The following is a 19,960-nucleotide window of genomic DNA, read 5'->3' as shown; positions in this document are numbered from 1 at the left end:
CCTGCGCCTTGCATCATTTTTAATGTTCGGTTCAGTTCTGTCAAATTTTTTTCACTGCTTTGTTTAGAGCAAGATTTATCTTTTCCTGTGCCTCTGGATTGTACTGTGCTGTAAATATTATGAGCATCCGCAGCTGGTTCTGAATGCTGTGATGCTGTCTGGCTGTCAGCTTCAGATTATAACAGCTGGTAAATTTTTCTGATGCCCATGGGCAAGTGGTGCAGAAGCATATTATCTACTATTCACTGCAGAAAATTCCTCTCAATATTCCTTAAGGTAGTGGGAATAATCAGAGTGATAGCAGCCAGTCTTTATGGTTGGAATAGAATGGAGTAACTGGCTCGTTTATATTTCACTTTTCTGTGGATTTGGCTGAATACAGTACTGATGGCCATTGTGCACGGAGAAAGAAATTCTCCAAATTACCCTCTTTATTCTCCCCCACTTTGAGCCACTGTGTATTCTGTTTGTTTGTTCTTGAGAGCTTGATTGTACCAGAAGACCACTTTCTAGTTGTCATGGACCAGCACTGTTGTACACTGGTACCAGTACAGTGATCCCTGCAAGCAAATGGCAGTAGCACTAGTGGTAGCCTTGGCCTAGCCCTCGGTGCCATCTCATGTAGTTCAGCTCACCTCTCTGTCTTTCAGTCCCACAGCACACAGATATTTCATTGCATTCATCAGACCACAGCTCACATGATCTCTCTCTTGGTACCCACCAAGCCACATGCTGCACTCTGATGATTCTTCTGTCACTCACACCCACCCACACCCAACACACACATGAATCTGATCTTGCAGTGGCTATAACTGGAGCTGCAGATCACCAACAACTCCCAATCCCCAAATGGCCACTGAAGTATAATGCATGATGCTCTTGTATGGTCACTATGGCATGCAATGGAATGGACCACTGCACTGCAATTGCAATTGGTGCAATGGACCTGCAATGCCTGGGGCTGGGAGGTAGCTACATTGATGGACTAGAGCCAGCTCTCACACAGAGGGGATTGCTGCAGAAGCCGTTCTGCAAAGGGGAGGGAATCAAGGCCAAGGAGGAGGTGGTCACCCTCATCTCACCTCACCACCTTGCAGCCCAAGCCTCAGCCTTTCCTCATCTCCTCCCACAGAGGAAGATATGTGAAGAACCTCCCGGAATATTCTTCCATCTCCGGTCCTGCCGGTGTAGAGGTCGGGGCGGTCGGTGGCAGATGCGCCGACGATCATCCGGAAGTCGGTGGATATGAAAAAGACCTTACAGACGGTTTGAGATTTCAGATTCATCAGCATTGGTGCTAGCCTGACTGTTCTCTATGTGAATGCACAGATCCCTCCCAAAGCCCTGATATAGGCATGACTAATTTGAACAGTAGTGCATTATAAATAAATGGTACATTTCTCAAGTTTTTTGTTCTGCATGGCCAAGTGAATTACCTACCCATATTTCTGCTTGATCTGGCTAGCTGGTGTGTATATGTTTCTGCATTTTGTTTTTCTATAATGAAGTTCATGTTGCTTGCAGCAGGAAAACTGGGGTGTCTGTAGATATATTAGGAAATGGCCCCTGGAGAGCCAGAACAGTGGAGTTTGGTTTTCTTGGTGGTAGTATCTCTCAAGATTCTTCAGCTGCTCTTACGGCATTACTTAATAGTACTTTAACTCCACTTGGTGTTTCAAAGTACTGTTTTTTTCATATAAAATGTATGGAGATTGGAGATGTGAGAGAAGATATTTACTCCTTGCCCGATGGCATCCTTATTGAGGTATGGAGATGCCTGGCCGAGAGGGTGGTAGTATGGTTAACTAAGCTTTTTAACCTAATTTTCCGGTCAAACAAGATGCCGGAGGAATGGAGGAGAAGTATATTAGTACCGATCTTCAAGAACAAGGGAGATGTTCAAAGTTGCACTAACTACCGGGGAATTAAGCTGATGAGCCATATGATGAAGCTTTGGGAGAGGGTTATCGAGCATCGACTAAGAAGATTGACAAGGGTGACCCAAAACCAGTTTGGGTTCATGTCTGGAAGGTCGACCATGGAGGTGATTTTCTTAGTACGACAGTTGATGGAGAGATATAGAGAGGAGAAGGACTTACACATGGTCTTTATTGACCTAGAGAAGGCGTATGACAAAGTACCGAGAGACGTCATGTGGTGAGCCTTGGAAAAACACAAAGTCCCAACTAAGTATATTACCCTCATCAAGGATATGTACAAGGATGCGATGACTTGTGTTCGAACATGTGATGGTGATACCAGTGACTTTCCAATTAAAATAGCGCTACATCAGGGGTCAGCATTGAGCCCTTATCTATTTGCTTTGGTGATGGATGAGGTCACAAGGGACATACAGGGTGATATCCCCTGGTGTATGCTCTTTGCTGATGATGTGGTGCTAGTTGACGAGAGTAGGGCAGGGGTTAATATGAAGTTAGAGCTGTGGAGACACACGTTAGAGTCGAGGGGGTTCAGACTGAGTAGGACCAAGACCGAGTATATGATGTGCGACTTTAGCCTGACTAGGCACGAGGATGGGGGCGTTAGACTCGAAGGTAAAGTGGTGGCTAAGAAGGATACTTTCCGGTATCTAGGATCAATGCTTCAAAAAGATGGAGACATTGATGAAGATGTTAGACATAAAATTTCAGCCGGTTGGTTGAAGTGGCGACAGGCTTCGGGCATCCTCTGTGACAAGAAGGTATCACAGAAGCTAAAAGGTAAGTTCTATAGGACGGCGATTAGCCCGGCGATGCTATACGATGCTGAATGTTGGCCTACAAAAAGGCGACATGTCCAGCAACTGAGTGTAGCGGAGATGCGTATGCTGCGTTGGTTCTGCGGGCATACAAGAAGGGATAGAGTCCGGAACGAAGAAATTCGAGATAGGGTAGGGGTGGCACCTATCGAGGAGAAGGTGATTCAACATCAGTTGAGATGGTTTGGACATGTACAACGGAGGCCTCCCGAGACGCCAGTGCGTAGTGGAGTTTTAAAGCGGGACGATAATGTAAAGAGAGGTAGAGGTAGACCTAGACTAATTTGGGACGAGACGGTTAAGAGAGACCTTAAGGAGTGGAATATCGCTAAGGAATTAGCTATGGATATGAGCGCTTGGAGATTAGCAATTAACGTACCTGAACTGTGACAAATGTTACTTTTTGTTTAACCCCTAACTCTTCCTTTGGCTTGTGCCCTTTTTGTGTTTCTTATTCTTGTTTTCTTTAGGTTTCATCTTTAGCCTACCCCAACTTGCTTGAGACAAAAGGCTAAGTTGTTGTTGCTGCTGCTGCTGCTGCTTTGTACCTTAACATGAGTTGCTTATGCGATTACACATCTGATACTTGTAATTTACAAAACATGAAAGCAAAAGAGGAAAAGAATCTCAATGCCGTTGATCATGAGACTAGGGAAACCTGACAAGACCCTGTTCCAAAAGCTACAATCAGTGGTCAGGAGACTAGGGAATTTCAATTTCTTTTGGGATTGACACATTTGCATCTTATATATTTGCAGATAAATATTGTCGAAAAAAATGAGAAAAGAGTGGAATCATCTTTTTTTTAAATGGTTCTGCACCACAAATATGACTAAAAAGCCTAGAAATATCTTATCTGGAGATGCAAAGGTTATGCAGAATAAAAGCTTTTCTAAAATTAAGAGTAAAATCAAGTAACCGGATAAGGAATTGGAATAAAGGACGCTTTAACAGTTCTCCATAGAATAAAGATCAAAATTATATAGCACAAAGTGCGCAAAATGCGGTATATGACTATTTCTTGTCAATGATAGGAATTTCTTAACAGTAGATTAGTAACTTAGATCTTACTAGTCGGATGGTGATTAGTGCAAACACGATCCCTCACGCGCAGATATGGCCTAAAAAAATAAAATATGATCTCTTGATTCCTTCTTGCAGAAACCAAGGCAGAATTGTACTTGTGCCCACTTGAATACTTGGTTATGAGTTATGACCATGGGTTATGCATGCATTAGTCTGGCTTTGTGTCTCCTATGCCCATGTGGCCGGTGAGGCCTGATGCTTGGCACTCATATGGGGAAGGCTGCAGACAAAGGCTGCTGTGTTCATGTTCAGTCACATTGCTCCATCAGCAATTGAACAGGCCCCTAGGTTAGATTCAGTCATTGTTAATTGTAAAGGATTATTAGTTTGTTAATTTAAATTTGGTTAAGTGCATAAAATCCAATATGTATGCCTTTCCTTAAAAGGCTTTATGCCTGAAATTACATAGCGTTTGGTGCTCTCTTTTCCTTCTGAAGAAAAATAATATCGTGCTCTCTTTAAGTGCATGGAATTTCTGAGTGGTTTAAAGCAGCATTTTTGTTAGGTTTTGAAACTGAAAGAGGCAAGGAACAACTTCCTGAACCTATTATGAACCATGCTTTATAAAGAAGATCCTCTGTTAATACTGGATGAATAACTGCACCTGGTGCTGAATTCTGGCGAATTTCATGAGCTTTCCCCCAAGAGCATAAAGCGCGCGGTTTAAAAACTCGCAGAAACGAACCATTTGATTCCACCGAAGAATTGTATAGACAATTGGCAGAATCTGATTGCATTTGTCTGATTCCCTTGCATTCCATGTTGTTGCAGGTAACCATCGCCCATCGGCAACAGAGAAATATGCTTGGTCGGCCGGCTTTATCATTGTTTTTGGAGCAACTTTTCTGCAAACAGAAAAGATAAAAAAACAAATGATGTGCACACTCACATGCACGTTGCCCCTTGCCTTTGTACCAGATGTAGCTGATCCTGCATACATACTGCTCTGTAAAGCAGCCATGCTCCTCTCCACTTATAAAACTTACTATGCTGGTTTGTTACCCTCATTTTTCACCTTAGTGTGCGGTTTTGACTTCACGCTAAATGACCAAAATGGAAGGTGGAAATGCGGGCATTATTGCGGCCTATGCATGGTGAATGGTCATTGTGTGAAGGTTAGGGTTTTGTTTCTAGTGTTCAAGGGGGGAAATGGAGTGTGCAAAAGCATGCTGTTGCAATGCCTAAACCGTGGTGGCAGCGTGCATTCATGGGAGGTGAAGGATGGGGTAGGAATTTACCTGGAAGAGCATGCAGAGAGTGACACCCAGTGCTCTCCACAGACACTTGGAGAACAGCCAATGAAGATCGTGGCCTGTGACTGGATGCACAAACTGAAGGACAAAAGGTACAAGGATTAAGTCCTTGCTACAAGGATACTTTTATGTTCTTGAAAGGCTGTTCATGGTATTTTCAGTAATAAAGTTAGCGTATTCCGACAACAGTCAGCTCTTTGCATTCTAGAAAAGCAGGAACCTCGTATTTCAGGGTTTGTTGGGAGGACATGATTGAGTATAACTTTAGCTGTGTTTAGCACAACAACCAAACTTTTCTTTGGGGGTATTTGAAACTTCTGGGTATCTGTTGATGTGACTACTATGGCCTGATTCATCTACACCAACTGGTTAGAGGCATCGGTACATCTCACCAATTTGACTATTATGACAGTGTAGTGCTATGCAGTGTGGTAAAGGAGCTGGTACCTTACCCTGAAAGGATTAAAGCAACACTATCATATTGTAAATGCTTTGTTCCATCCTTAATCACCATTCTGCTCCAGAACTTTTACCCTCTCACATTTTCGGTCTAGCAAGAAAAAAACAAAGGAACTCCTTGTCTGGCGCGTTCGGTTACTCTTACACTAGTGAAACAATCACTAATATTTTCTCCATCAACTAGTTCTTTCTAATGAATATAGTTTAACTGATTAACTGCTTGCAAAGAGTTACTGAGTATTTTGGAGTATGAACACTAGCTGTCCAGATGGTTCATTTGATTCCATGTGCCATCTCTGTCTTTCTCCCCATCAAGATGCATGCAGGAGAGTCCAAGAGATCGCAGAAACTAGGAAACCAAACCCACTGTTGAGCTACTGTGCTTGAAAGCTACACATGATCCCTCACTGAGAGAAGCCATGAACAACTCAATTCAGTGATTGGGGAGAAACAGATTGCTCTATGACAAATGCCATGGCTCGCTCTAAAAAATGCCAGTATTCACTGATGTGAAGTTTGCCATTCCGTATCACAATCATGCCTCCATAGCAACGTCCTCCTTGACTTTGGTGCAACCTTTTCATTCCCAGCTATAAAATAAAAATGTTTTTGTCTGTTTGTCAACCAGAGGATACTCAATCATATATGCATATATATTATGGAAGAAAATTCACGCCACATTATTAATATTGTGCATCTTAAAATTGCTTGAAATTCATTGGCTGCTGTGGTAGAATATTATTGCAGCAAATCAGTGGATCTTGGCCCTTTATTGTGTGAATAGGGAAGGAATGAAGAGGCAATGGCACAATACTGTTCACCCGGAGGGCCCTATAACCAAATGAGGAAGGTATGGACCTAACAAAAAGCTAACTCGTTCAGCACAAATTCAATTGGACAAGACCAGAGCTACTAACTCTGCTGATGAGGTACCATCCGATGGGCCATGGTACCAACAAAAAGCGAGAGTTGTATTTTTTTTTTGGACGGAGGGAGTAGTCTGTAACGGCTAGCTGAAGTGCTTATGCTTGCTTGTGCCATTTAATAACATACTACATATGCATGCAATGTCATAGTTACGCAACAAACTGACATTTGCATTCATGCATGAATTTGTTAGTGAGCTAATCAATGCCCAAGTTTACTCATAATCATAATGCCCCACCTAATCAAAGAGTGTGAGTCCCATTGGGACACTTTGACACGGAACAAGTGACCAAGTCGCTGTCTCTAGTTCACATCCGTTGCCATGCTCATGCGTCACCATCACAGTGCCATTTAGCTACTACATGCTCGCATATCATGGAAAGTTGTAGGTGGGTAGCATCTTTTTTCCCCCTTGCCACACATGGTTGCTTCCTTTCCTTCCAGGCTCTTGCCACAATCAGCTTTAGGATCCCCATTAGTGGGTCTTTAACTCCCAGCGAAGGCTTGAACCTTGTCTTAGCTAGGTCAGTTAACTTGGAATCGAAGTAATAAAGTTCCTTTGGTGATGTGAAAAATGAGAAAGATTCCTTCTATTTTAAGTGCAGTGCACGTGGTGATGCTAGAACATGGTATTTTCGTCAAGAGCTAGGAAGTTAAGCAACTTGATCTTTGGCCGAGTTGAGTGCAGTTGTCCTAATATAAGAAACTTTTTTTTTGAAAGGCTAATATAAGAAGCTGGATGACTGGATTGGTGTTTAATTGTTTAGTAGGAAGCAAGACCCAAAAAACATGTTGCTTCTTCGGCAATCCGACCAAGCGGAAACTAGAGGAGATTCTGTTCAAGGATTCATGGGTCATGCTAATTGATTGATAGCTCAATTAAACAAAAGTTAGAAGAACACAACTTACAGTCGTCGTGGTGACATCATGGTATTTTCTGGAGCAAGTTCATGCAGATCCATGATGGCTATGCACACACTTGACAGGCACTGAGGCAACACTGCCTGGGATTCTCTTCTAACAAGTCACCAAAGGGTCAGTTTCACTTTCACCTTCACTTAACAATATACTATTAAATCTTAAAGCCAGAAAGTTTGATTGCACTAATTCAAAACAGGGTCTATACATATAGTAGATTGGAAATTTAGAATCTTGATAACTTTTGCACATGAGATGGTTCCACAGGGCTGTTAATGATAACCACCTTCAGGTGCCTGCTGTATTATTAACAATGCAAGCATCAAGGCAGGAGTACCCTCCTGCAAGCGTGCTCCTGGTTTCAGCAGCACATCCCGAGTCCCAAGGTACTAGCAATCATAGAAAAATTAGAAAAATGCAAGGAACAATCATAGAAAAATGCAAGGAACAATGAAAAGGATGCACTGGTACAAGAGTAGCATGTGCAGACCAAATTATGAAGGCAGCAAAGTCAAGCAATCCAGCATAAGTCCGCATCAATACCATTTTCTGAGGAGTGGTGCAACATGTACAGACTTTTGCGCACATCCAGCTCTAGGGTGTATTATTTAGTTGATCGATTCGATGAAAATGATCAACTGCAAAAGATTGCAAGTTTGGCAATTTAAATTTTGCAAGGCACGTACGACGAACAGCGCATTTGCATCTTAGCTGTTATGTATTTATTGTGAACCTGAATAAAGAACTAATAGAAATATGCTACTACTTTACAAAAATGTCCATTCCGACCGGCATCCTAGCACTTCTATCATAATCTTTCTCGTATGTTGAGATGTGTGATAATTAATGCTATTATCTTGGTTGAGAGTTGTCAAGCCTACATTGAGAACAAAGAATCTTCAAACTGCTTCAAACCAGCAAGAGTTTTGATTTTTGAGAGTTTATGGGCCGCACAAAGGCCCATTTTTCATGTCTCCGGGTGAAGTGGGAAATGAAATATGTATTTCATGCAACATCAACCTAGGATTTGTTTCCGGTATGCTTTTCCCTGATTCACCATCGATGTTTACCTGTAAAAAATATACAAGAAAGTTAACTCGAGGCAGTGCCTGAAACATATAGAAGAGATCCCCAGTTTTCAAAGTGGCGGGGCAAGTGTGACAAATGTAAGTGGTTTCCCAACAACAGAGTAAGAGTATCATAACTCTTCAAGACTCCTATAGATGAAACAGATGACAACCGGGCATGTGACAGTGTTAATTGTTAAACAAGTATGCCAACCCATTTCTGGTAACTTCAACAACTATGGCCATCCTTACGCAGCTGTCTAGGCAGTACCGATCCAGCAGGTTGTACGGGATAACAGAGGAAACAGTATCTCATCATGAACATCAATACTGTATCTCAAGAACATTATATGACATGCCTACACATAATCATTGCAACGACCATGACATGGTACAACTGAAAATAGAAGCGGATCAGCACCATACACCTTTCACATGTTCTTCGATTCTAATTGTTATTGAGCTCCAAAATTGGTGTATTCACACTTATGACTTATCAGACATCATTACTGCTGATACTTCAGACTATCAATTTACATTCATTGCCTTTTTTCCAAGAAAAAAGAAGAATGAGAGAGGGAGGGGCATTTAGGTTTCCTAAATCATAGTTCCAGGAGGGACCAAAGAACTGATGCCATCTCTATTGATGAAGGCAACTCCTCGTTCAACATTTAAATTGTTGCTATTGCAGTATTTTTAGGGCATTTTCTTTACAGAATAAACAATTTAAGTAATTAAAATTTGTACAAAATGACTATGAAATATGAATCGTAACATTATGCATGACCATCATATGCAAGCTTTGCAGATTTGGATTGGGAATTTGAATTAACCAGGTACTCTTTCTAAGACACAAGGAAATAAGGTACAGAGTATGTCTGAATCTGGGCACCAGAAGCCTCGGCAAACATGCCCAAGGAACTGGATCAAATTGGTTTAGTTAGAACGTCCCACCTAGCCAACCCGACCATAAAACCTAGGTGTTATAGTGGGAGGGGTGGGGGCCTTTATCTTTGGTCCAACATTCCCCCTACGGCGTGCGAGCCCGGCGTAGCCCGCAGCAGGTCTCAGCACACGAGAGACGCAGGGGAAATCGCGCAGCGGAAATGCGTGGCCGGGAGGGATCGAACCCAGGACCTCGGCTCTGATACCAAGTTAGAACGTCCCACCTAGCCAACCCGACCATAAAACCCAGGTGTTATAGTGGGAGGGGTGGGGGCCTTTATCCTTGGTCCAACAGGTTTTCAGCATATGTGGATGAAACCCAAATTTGTTGACCGCATGCATCCCTTTTGAGTCTGAAAATTTTGCCCTCGATATTCTATATTTCTAAATTTAATTCTTGGAACCAGTAGCCCATCTTATTTCATATCTGCAACTGCAACATCCCTATCCATCTTTGAGGAAACCAAAGAGTATTCACATGAAATTTTATCGATAAACTCCCAAGGTATTGGCACATATTTTGTAAATAAGAAGAAAAAGGCACCCAAATTCAAGTCGAAGAGGACCCGAACCTGGGTGGTGAGGGGTCTACACCCACACCTCCAACCAACTGAGCTAGGCTCAATTCCTCAGAAGAAGACAGCTACTTATGGCATTCAAAATTGTAATGTTTAGTGGGAGCAACTCAGTAAACCATACATAACGTTCTTAGTAGAACCCAAACAAGTGCAGTGTCAGTTAATTCCCAGATCCTGCATGGTGCATGCATTGTCCAATGGATAATCCCCTGCAAACAAATTCTATGTCCAAGGACAACATAAATGAACTAGGTTTGCCGATCCATCACAGCAAGTGTCAAGGTTTGCTAGTGCTACAGGACGAAACAAGAAAAGACTGGCATTTGCTAGTGCTACAGTAAGAAAACAAGGGAGAAAAAGCTGACACTCTTTGTTTTGTTTGTTTTCTTTTTTTCTTTTTTTGGCATTCGCTGTTTCCAAGCGTGCATCAATAGTCCTGGATATGCAAATAAAAGGGCTGGAGAAGTGCTTCAAATTTTAGGAATCACGAAGATATTTATGAATCATGGAGAAAAGCAATAATTTAGGCAACAGTCTCAAACAAAAACTGTAGAAGTTGATTGATTGTGGAGGTCTGAAAAAAAATCTGAAATGTTAAACATTTGAAGACAAATTTGATGTGATTAATTTATGTTTGAGAGCCTTTTTACACTTGTACCTACATGCTAAAAGGAGATACTTTTCTAGAGAAGTAAAGAACTTTTAAAACAGAACAGCTGGGTAAATATTGTAAAGCAACAGGAGCAACATTGCATACCTGATGTTATATGCAGCTACGTTCAATAGAGTCCCAATACCTTCAGCTCTGTGACATGGCTAGGATCAAGGTCTGGCAATTGATCAGCTCCTTCAAGATCCTCTACAATATACTCCTGGCACCATTGGAATATCAAATGCTATTTAATACAAGTTCAATGGGGCAAAGAAGAAGATAAGGAGAAAGAAATCAATCCAACTTGCTGAATTTTCTTCTTTCCTTCACGGACCTTGGTTAACTCTTGCTTTGCAAGAACATGGTAATGACGTTCTGTTATCCTCTGCCCACATATTATAGCAATGAAGAATCCATACAGCAAACCAACCAAAACAATAGCCAATACTGCAATTTGAGCAATTTTTCAAGAATTAATCTTTTTCCTCAACAAATGTTTCATGTGAAGTACAGATAAAAATTCTAATTCATGTACACATACAGCAGTTAACTATAAAATTGTTCAGTTAAATGACAGCAGGGAAGGGATGTATGTCATTGCATTCTCGTCCAGTCTGCCAGAGTTCCAGTTATGTGCTTTACATGCTTTTAAATGATTTTATCTGTTCTCTAGCTCCAAGCACATAAAATTTTGTGTTAATTATGTCCCTCTATAATCTTTGGAGTCTCTTCTAAGTTATTAACTACAAAAACATTCATAGGGATAACTATAACTGTGTGTGATTAGTGGAGTCGTACAAGATAGTTTCCACCATGACACAAGTAACACTGAGTAACCAAGGCCCACTAACATAAAACAAAATGAACTCTTTCTTTATCTTTAAGGCCCAAAGCTGTTACTGATAGTCTGATATATCATAAACTACACCAAGATGATAAGTCCTCACAACATAAGCTACACAAAGATGACATATGTCCTCACAACAGAAAAGAGATACATAAAGAGATATCAATTACACACCGTATTCAAGTATCTATATGAAACATATTTTGTAAATAAGGGGTTTCTTTACAAAATTAAATGCCAGAACATATTGTCAGAATTGACAATTAAAATATAAATAAGTATTGGGCAATTCCAGTGAAAAAAAATACATTGGTATGGTTCTCATTGAGCTTCGAAGATAAGCGGCTATTCGTGAAAGTTTTCCAAATCACAGCTGAAACAGAACTCCAACATGCACAAAATACAATTGTAGATGTCACTTTGAAAAACTATTAGATAACTTACTTGCCATGGCATAGAAAGCATATGGGTGCTCTTCATAACCAAACATTTCTCGCAGTTCATCTCCATAAAATCTGTATACCACCATACCCAAGAAAGCAACTACCTATCAGACAATAAGGAAAACCAAGATTGTAAGAGAAAATAAAGTTGTATATTAGTCCATGGTGCATTATGATCGTCCAGGCCTCTTTTTTTATTATGCAAAATATTGTATGTTGATTTCCCACGATGTAAATAAAGAATGCCATACCATATTCTTGGTCTAGGCACTCAACCAAAGGAAAAAGGGAAAAGAGGTGAACTTAATTTAGGAAACCACACTACATATGGTTTGGAGCATGCATGATGCTTGATTTTTCCCAATGCAGAAAACAGGAAAACTCATATGTCTGCTTCTAGCTTAAGATAAATAAATAAAATCTAGGGGAAAAAAGAGAAACAGTGATTTAGTGAAAACTAATCCTAATGTGAGATCGCTGAAGAAAAGTAATCTGTTGCATTGAACTATAAAAGGTGTGAGCATCTTACCAGCTGCACAATAAAGAAGATCAAGGTGTGATCCCTAACAACCAGAAGTTGAAACTTCAACCTTAACCACCATCTATCTGGAGGAACATTTGCACGAAGCAAGAATGCAGCTCGACACTCGGTGCAATGTGAAAATGCAAAACCTTCCTGGGTGATGTGTAACAGACATACTTGGTTAGAGCCAACTAGACTAATGATTAAAAAGTGTGAGATTTGAGGCAGTGCAGCCAATGACAGTTGAGTGTCTACAAGTCTGTGCGGTGTAGAGAGAAGATGCTCAAGAATCCATACCTTTGTCGATCTCCAGTTATCAAGACAGGACCTATGGACATACTTCTGTGTTCCCTTGCAACGGCAGGGTGCAATCAAGTCATCGCCTTCTCCAAGTGCAAAACAAAATAAACTAAATATTAAAAAATAAAAAGGCATTTCAAAATCGTTAAGAACTGTCTAAGAAAAATACTACAAGTCATGGTGTGAACCTTCATTATCAAGGCAAATCCGGCATTGAGGAACGTCTTGAATAACAAGGTGAGTTTCTTCATTGACCTCAATATTTTCATTGTCACCGTCAACGCTAACTGGCTTGATTTCACATGAGGCTAGACGTTCTGTGGATCTCTCTACGGTTTTTTGTTGTGAACTTATTGGATGCGAATCTGACACCTCTGTGTGATCACAATGGGGTACAAACTGCATTGTTTCTTCTGCTTGAGTGCCATGAGAAGCCAACTGCATTATAAACAACACCCAAATCATACCCAGACATCACCAAGAAAGCATTTCGCCAGTCATTTGATAAAAACAAGTCCTGCAAGATTATAAATGGCAGGTCAAGAAACCTGTCAATAAGTAACATGTAACTAAAAGGCTAAAACAGATTAACTCCTAGCTATTACAATATGACACCACATAAAAATCAAGTCAATTAGAGAAAGTTGCATAGAAATTATCATGATGATTTAAAGTATTTCTAACTGAATCCGAAAGTTTGGTTGGAAAACAGGCATATCAGATATGGAGTTTATAAGTTACTACTATATACCTATATAAGCTATGTTAATCAGAGCATGCATTGTTTAGCTTGATTTTCAACAAATTCTGGATAAAACCAACATACTTCATAGAGAATCCTTCAGACTTGATATCTAATTGTTTCCTTACTTTACTGGAAGCCTTAGAATTGACAACTAAAGCTATGGTCCCATGTTGGGGGCCTATTACTAGTTTATTGATTTTACAAGGCTTAACCAATTCCGACGGATTCGGTGCGCTACAATTTTGTCACCTGATAACCACAAATGCTGCAAAGTAACTACAGCGGGACCGATGACAAAGGCAAGCTTCACCTCGACCTAGCATCAACAGAACCTGAAAAAGGTGGGAATCAAATTCCAATTGTATCTCTGTTTGAACCAAGTATATCTAATATGTCATCTTATCCTAAACCCCAATAAAACCCCGGTTCCAGATACCCATCCCCATCACAGTTGCAGCCCCGATTCCCCCGGAACAAATTGCCACGCTACCTATGATGCAGCTCGGATCCAGGGTCTTCAACTGACGGATTGGCGGCACAAAAGCATGGGTCTAAGTGCCCTCCAGGATTATTGACGAGACCGAAACTCAAATCGGGAATCCTAAACACCGCAAGCGGGCGAGAGGATCGAAGGGATGAAGTTTGCGTACCTCGTACGCCCACGCAGGCCGGATCCCCTCCAATGGGGGATCACGCGAAGGCGCGGCCGGCCGGAGATCTGAGCGGCGTGGCGAGGGCCGACGATAAGTATAGTGGGAGAGACGAGAGAGGAGATTGGCCGCGGTTTTTGCCTTGGCCGTATATGGACAGGTGCGGACGGCGGGGGGCGGGGGCGTCAGCGTCAGCGGGCTTCTCGAAGGATCGGGACCGGAGACTTGGAGGGGAAGGAGGGGCGTGGAAAATCAGGAATGGAGGAGGGTTGGGTGGGCTTTGTTTGGTCGCTCGTCGTGTTCCCTTCTTCCTCCGCACTGACCTTGACTAATTAGCATGTGTGGGTGGGACCCCTCAAATCGGGCGGGCGGGTTCGTCGCACTTGGGACGGCGCGGGCGAGTGCGAGCTCGCGAGGTGGGGATGCGGGCGCTGCAGAGCGAGGAGGGGCTTCGCGGGCTCGGCGGAGCGAGGAGGAGCGATGCCGGCGGTGCGGAGAAGCGGCGGACGCCGGCTAGCAGCTACCCATGAGGGCGAAGGCGAGATGCGGAGCGGCGGCGGCCGAGCTCCTGCTCAAACGAGCCGGGGATGAGCGGCGTCGGCCAAAGGGAGGCACAGGCAGAGGCAAGGGCCGGCCGGTCGGAGGCGCGGACCGACGACGGGGGTTGAGCGGATGAAGAAGAACGCGGGGGGGGGGGGGGGGTAGGGGAAGAAAGATGGGAGGATGACAGGTGGACCCCACAGGTTAGTTGCCCCATCCCATGTATGGTGTCTCCAAAATAAACGCTGGACATGAGATGGTTCCATACCCTCAACCGGGTGGCGTCTATGAGAGTGCGAGCGCCGCGCTTCCCCGCCGCCGGCCATTTTCACCGCCCGGTGCCGTTCCCACCTGAGCGAACGCCACGTCTCCGCCCGGTCCCTGCTCCACCGTTGTCAAACCGTCGCCCCCGCCGCCGCCCCGGAACCTGCCACCACCGTGGGGACGTCACAACCCCCGCCAACCCTCCTCCCCTAACCCCGGCGCCAACCACCATCGCGAGCTCGAGGTTGAAGAAGCACAGTGCGCGGGCCCACCTACAGTGAGGGAGCCTCCTCCTGCGATAGCTCGCGCGCCAGCAGCGCGCGGGGAATAGATTTCCCGCTCAACCGAACATAAAACATATGCTTAGTGTTACAAATAAAATCAGTACTTAACTAATCAAATGCTATCATGCAAATGGATAAATATGACCTATGCTCAGTGTTACCCGCAAAAAAAAAAAGACGATCGTGAGTGAACAAGACCCGTGGAGGACAGAAAATAATATAATTATGTTACTATTCGGTGCAATACTTATATAATTCTAATCATATCACTGTAAGATTGTGTAACTAATGTAATTGAAGTAAAATATACGCATGTAAAACAAAGAAACGAGCGCTGGTTAGTCCTCTCGAGCTCCTCTTTCTTATTTTGAACATGAGCTATCCACCTAATCTATCCAAATGCTTGCAAATATAAAAGAAGTATATCTAAACGTCCATCTCACATAGTTTATTTAGACTTTCAATTAGGCGCAAGAGGATGTGTATTATTGCTATGGTCCTGGATAAATAGAAAAAAATGAACCCAATAATCAAAAGTTGCACAAAACAAGAAACAAAAAAAGAGATCGATTTGTTTCTAAGGAATCCATATGGTGTGGGAAGATATATTATCAGAGTACACCTAAAAAATTGTACCTTTGCTAAAGTTCTCAAGTCTCCACAAGTCATCGTATACCTAGAACTAAGCACATGAATTGACGCTTACCCTATGGTTTCCCATCTAAACTGCTGGGAAGAGCCAAGGACAGCCAACGACACGCACAATTCAAACGCATTCGAACCACGCCACCAGGCCACCGGGTGGCTGCAGATCTCAGCATTCAAAATTCGAACCTGCGCGTCTCTCCACCCCGCAAATTCAAATCCACCCCCGCTTCCCGGGGCTTCCACCCACCCACTAGAGCCAGCAGCAGCCAGCCCGCTCCCGTGTTTAAAAGGCCCACGAGAGCCCAGCCGCAGGCAGCCCCACCCCCACCCCACCACCACACGCCACCCCCGCGCGGCGCGTGCGCCCTCCGAAACAAACCGCGCCCACCCACCTCCGCTCGAATTCAAAAAAAATTTAAACCCCGCAAGGCCACCATAAATCCCCACGCGATCCCCGTCCGTCCCATCCCACCCAGCCCCACCACCCCACCTCACCTCCATTTCAAATCCGCGCGGAGCTTCGCGTCGCGTCGCATCGCGTCCTCCCTCTCCCTCCCCCCCGCTCCCCCTTCCCTCCCCTCCTCCTCCGCTCCCAAACCCTAGCCGGCGCCCGCCGCCCAGATCCCGCCCGCTCCCCCGCCGCCTCCGCCCGCGCCCGGCGCGCCTCGCCGCTCGCTCCCTGATGGACCCCGCGGGGCCGCGCGCCGCCGCGGATCCCGCCGGATCGGGCGCGCCGCCGCTCCAGGTCGGTGGGCCCGCGCCTTGTGCTTGGTTCTTCGTCTGGGGCTGGCGGGCGATGCGTTGACGCCGTTTTGGTGCGTGTTCGTGCAGGAATTCGACGGGAAGGGAGCGTCCGGCGGCGGGGCTGCGGAGGGGAGCGCGCCGCAGCCGGTGGTGGCTGGACTGGGAGGTGAGTTCTTGGCGTTCTCTCGATCTTCTCGCGCTTTCGTCCCGATCCGTGCTCCATCCGTGCCTTGAACGGGTGACGAACTGAAAAAGAACCTCGCGTCTTTCTTGGGATGTCGTTTGTCCTTGAATTTTAAGCAGCACCGCGTTGGTTAGTAGCACAAGAATTCGAGAACGTCGCAGTACGGTGCCTCAGCTACATGCGGAGCGGATCTAAGCGTGCCAGTACATCCACGTTTTCCACTGGAATTTTCGTGGAGCTGTAACTTCTATTTAGCACAGTTATAAGTGAGCAGCATATTCTCACAGCCTTGCAATTCCAGGACATGCTTATCTACTTATCTTGGGTAGTTAGATGCATAAAATGTGCTTAATATGCATGCTGCAGAGAATTGCTTTCTATCTCTTTTTTTTTACCAATTGCTTTGCAGTCCCATGAGCAAGAGGTTTTGTGGTGAGTTGTTGGTGCCTCTATTGGTATTGTACCCATTTTTAATCCAGCAACCCAATAAAATGAAACTTGGTTGCAGCACACTCTCTAGCGGTCCAACTAGTAACTCATATACACTACAATTCTATTTAAGCTTTTGACTATTAAGGACTCAGTCTACACTCGCATCATTTCAACACTGTCGTGCCCTGTCATAATTTCTCTGGGAATCAAATTTGACGATGGAAAAAATGCTTGTGTCTTTGTCTTACTTATCACTTGTTTTTATTCTGCGCTCCTATACGCTTTTGCTTATCGGTCTTATAATTTCATCCTTTAGATCTGAGGGCAGGAATTACGGAATCTTCGGGTCAAGGCGAAGCATGCTTGCATCCATGTAACCAGAAGGATATTCCTCAATTGACTACTGAAGGTGCCACACAACATGGAGATAGAGTGTCTTTATTGCTGCCCCAGGCTGGGTCACTTCAGCCAGAAGCTCCTTGTCTGACCTTGGGTCGTGATCCCAATGCAGTGTCAGTGGAGAAGCTGCACGGCGGTGATTCTCTGTCATGTGGTAAAGAGAACATTGGGACAGATCTCCAGCCTAAGCCTGATGCAGAACATGTTGAGAATAGGATGAGTGCTGCCCGCCTTGGATTGGACCTTAACACAGTAGATAGTTCTGATGCAGCAGAGTTTAATCCCTTCTTCCCCTACAAGAAGCTGGGGCAGTCGAAAGTCAGTGATCCATCGGAATGCGGCAGCACTACTGGTGCTACAGAAGAGAGCGAGTCGCACAGAAAGTGGAGAGAAATGAAACAGAATGGCTTTCTTTCTTCATCTCATGGAAAGGCAGTGGTGCCTAGGCCACGTGGTCGACCCCCCAAAAGGAAAAGGGATGATGAATTCAAGAAGAACACTTCCACACAGCATAGCCAGGCTAACAAGTTTGTGAAGGTTGCTGCTCCTAGTGGCCTATTATCTGGGCTAAACCCTGGAATCATTAACCATGTGAGAAACAGCAAGCAAGTTTACTCCATAATAAAGGCTATGGTACACTCTGAGAGGCTTGAGAATGAGAATCAGCCTGCTTGTACTAGTCGAACAGGTGAAAGAGGGAAAGAAGTCAGTGATAGAATTCAGGATCAGAAATATGGGGGTGGTTTCATGAAATGCCATTTCATGATGAAAGATAACAATGCGATGTTTCACCAAGCACTGCCTACCGCATCACAGTTCCTTCCACAGGATGATGATAATCTTAAACTGCAACTCTCATCAGCAGTCACTATGTCGTCAGATAGGACCTGTAGTACATCAGCTGATGATCATGCATCTAATCATGATTACATGACTTTATTGTCAGTAAAAGGTATGCTTCCTTGGCCATTTAACAAAATAATTTCGCCTATGGATTTGCAGTGGGTACTGCTTATGGAAATATCTATGTCTGATAGTTTTCTTGCTCTTCCAATGATCAGCGGCCAGTGTTGCTTCTCAGTGGTTGGAACTACTGCATCAGGACATAAGGGGGCGCCTTGCTGGTATAGTTCTGAAGTCTGAAGTAAATGCCGAAAGTTGTAGCCATGCATGGTTACTTAATGTTTTTTTTTTGTCTTCTCTTGAAGCTTTGAAGCGCAGCAGAAAGAGAGTCAGAAATGCTCTTCACACGGAACTACCTTACCTGATTTCAACAGAATTTCCATCTAATCAAGAGAACGAATCATGTATTGCGAATACTTCTGAGGCTGGATGTACTGACAAAGCAGTTTCAGAAGCACATGCGGCACGATGGAAGTCTCTCTTTGTTCAGATGGACAGAGCACTTCAGGAGGAGGGTAAACACTTGGTGAGTTTACTGATTGGAGTAGTTTTCTATGTAGGAAAGGATTATATCGAATCATGATTTACCATCCTTCATGGCTTCAATGTTTTTTTTGATGTTTAACTCACTGGAGTCATAGCAACTGATCTTGATATATAAGCTACATTCATAATGCTAGTATTAGATACACACCTTTTGCATACATGTGCATAGGGTATGTATATACACCTGAGTACCTGACTGCCTAATACTTCTGCAGGAGAACCGGTTGAAGCAAGTGCAGGAAATGCAATTGAATTGTGATAAAGGCCTCAAACACATGACCTGTGATGCTCCACCGCTTGGACCTATGGCTGAATTATGGTTAGTTCATCATGACATTCAATCAAAACTGATTTACCTTCTGTTTTTATTCATGTTTTGATATACATGAAAATTCAGCAATCACTGGATCATTTCACTTCATGCTTGAGCAAGTGTCTAATCTAACTGAAATACGTTAATCTGTCTGCTCAGGAAGCTGAAGAACCCGGACATTTCTGAGAGCGAATGGGCGGTGCAAGCCGCGGCTGCGTCAATCTACTCGACGTGTAACATGGTCATGAGAACTGAAAACGTGCCTTGCTTCTGATCTCCCATTTGTAATTTAGTTTCTTTCTTTGCTGATCTTTACCACAAGATTAGGTTCCCTTTCTTACCTTTAGCCTTGTGATCCCTTGTTCATTACAGTAGTGGTGAGTGCGGCATGATGTAACGTGAGAAAAACTTGTGATGTATGCTGTTCCCAACTTACGATTTCACAGGCCCGTGAAAATGACAGATTCTTTTTTTAATGGAGCAGAATCTGCAGATGCTACCGTTCTTGTTTGTTTAGTTCTTGAGATGGAGATTGCTAACTTGTCAAAGTGT

General features: G+C 43.7%; 2 protein-coding genes across 5 annotated transcripts; one reads left to right on the top strand and one right to left on the bottom strand.

Annotated features, from left to right (window-relative positions):
* Nucleotides 1-8,070: 8,070 nt before the first annotated feature.
* On the bottom strand, nt 8,071-14,809 carry LOC112874146 (E3 ubiquitin-protein ligase MARCH1). 4 transcript variants are annotated; one of them, XM_025937325.1, is made up of 9 exons: nt 14,152-14,809; nt 13,751-13,833; nt 12,945-13,273; nt 12,754-12,839; nt 12,463-12,609; nt 11,935-12,037; nt 10,978-11,090; nt 10,749-10,863; nt 8,071-8,471 (listed from the first exon to the last, which is right to left on the bottom strand). In XM_025937325.1, exons 3-8 carry the CDS (start codon nt 13,219-13,221, stop codon nt 10,771-10,773), a joined length of 819 nt encoding a protein of 272 aa, XP_025793110.1. In that variant the 5' UTR covers nt 13,222-13,273; nt 13,751-13,833; nt 14,152-14,809; the 3' UTR covers nt 8,071-8,471; nt 10,749-10,770. The 4 variants fall into 4 exon arrangements, with proteins under 4 accessions (XP_025793110.1, XP_025793135.1, XP_025793126.1 ...); XM_025937350.1 differs by having other exon boundaries at nt 12,945-13,194; XM_025937341.1 differs by lacking the exon at nt 14,152-14,809 and adding an exon at nt 13,992-14,022.
* Nucleotides 14,810-16,569: 1,760 nt separating this feature from the next.
* On the top strand, nt 16,570-19,907 carry LOC112889031. The gene is made up of 7 exons (XM_025955504.1): nt 16,570-16,632; nt 16,719-16,797; nt 17,564-18,598; nt 18,708-18,770; nt 18,855-19,075; nt 19,311-19,414; nt 19,568-19,907. Exons 1-7 carry the CDS (start codon nt 16,570-16,572, stop codon nt 19,680-19,682), a joined length of 1,680 nt encoding a protein of 559 aa, XP_025811289.1. The 3' UTR covers nt 19,683-19,907.
* Nucleotides 19,908-19,960: the final 53 nt, after the last annotated feature.

Source organism: Panicum hallii, chromosome 1 (genome assembly GCF_002211085.1).
Source record: "Panicum hallii strain FIL2 chromosome 1, PHallii_v3.1, whole genome shotgun sequence".
NCBI lineage: Eukaryota > Viridiplantae > Streptophyta > Magnoliopsida > Poales > Poaceae > Panicum > Panicum hallii.
The sequence above is the reverse complement of the archived record's forward strand: the minus strand, read 5'-3'. Positions and strand labels throughout refer to the sequence as shown.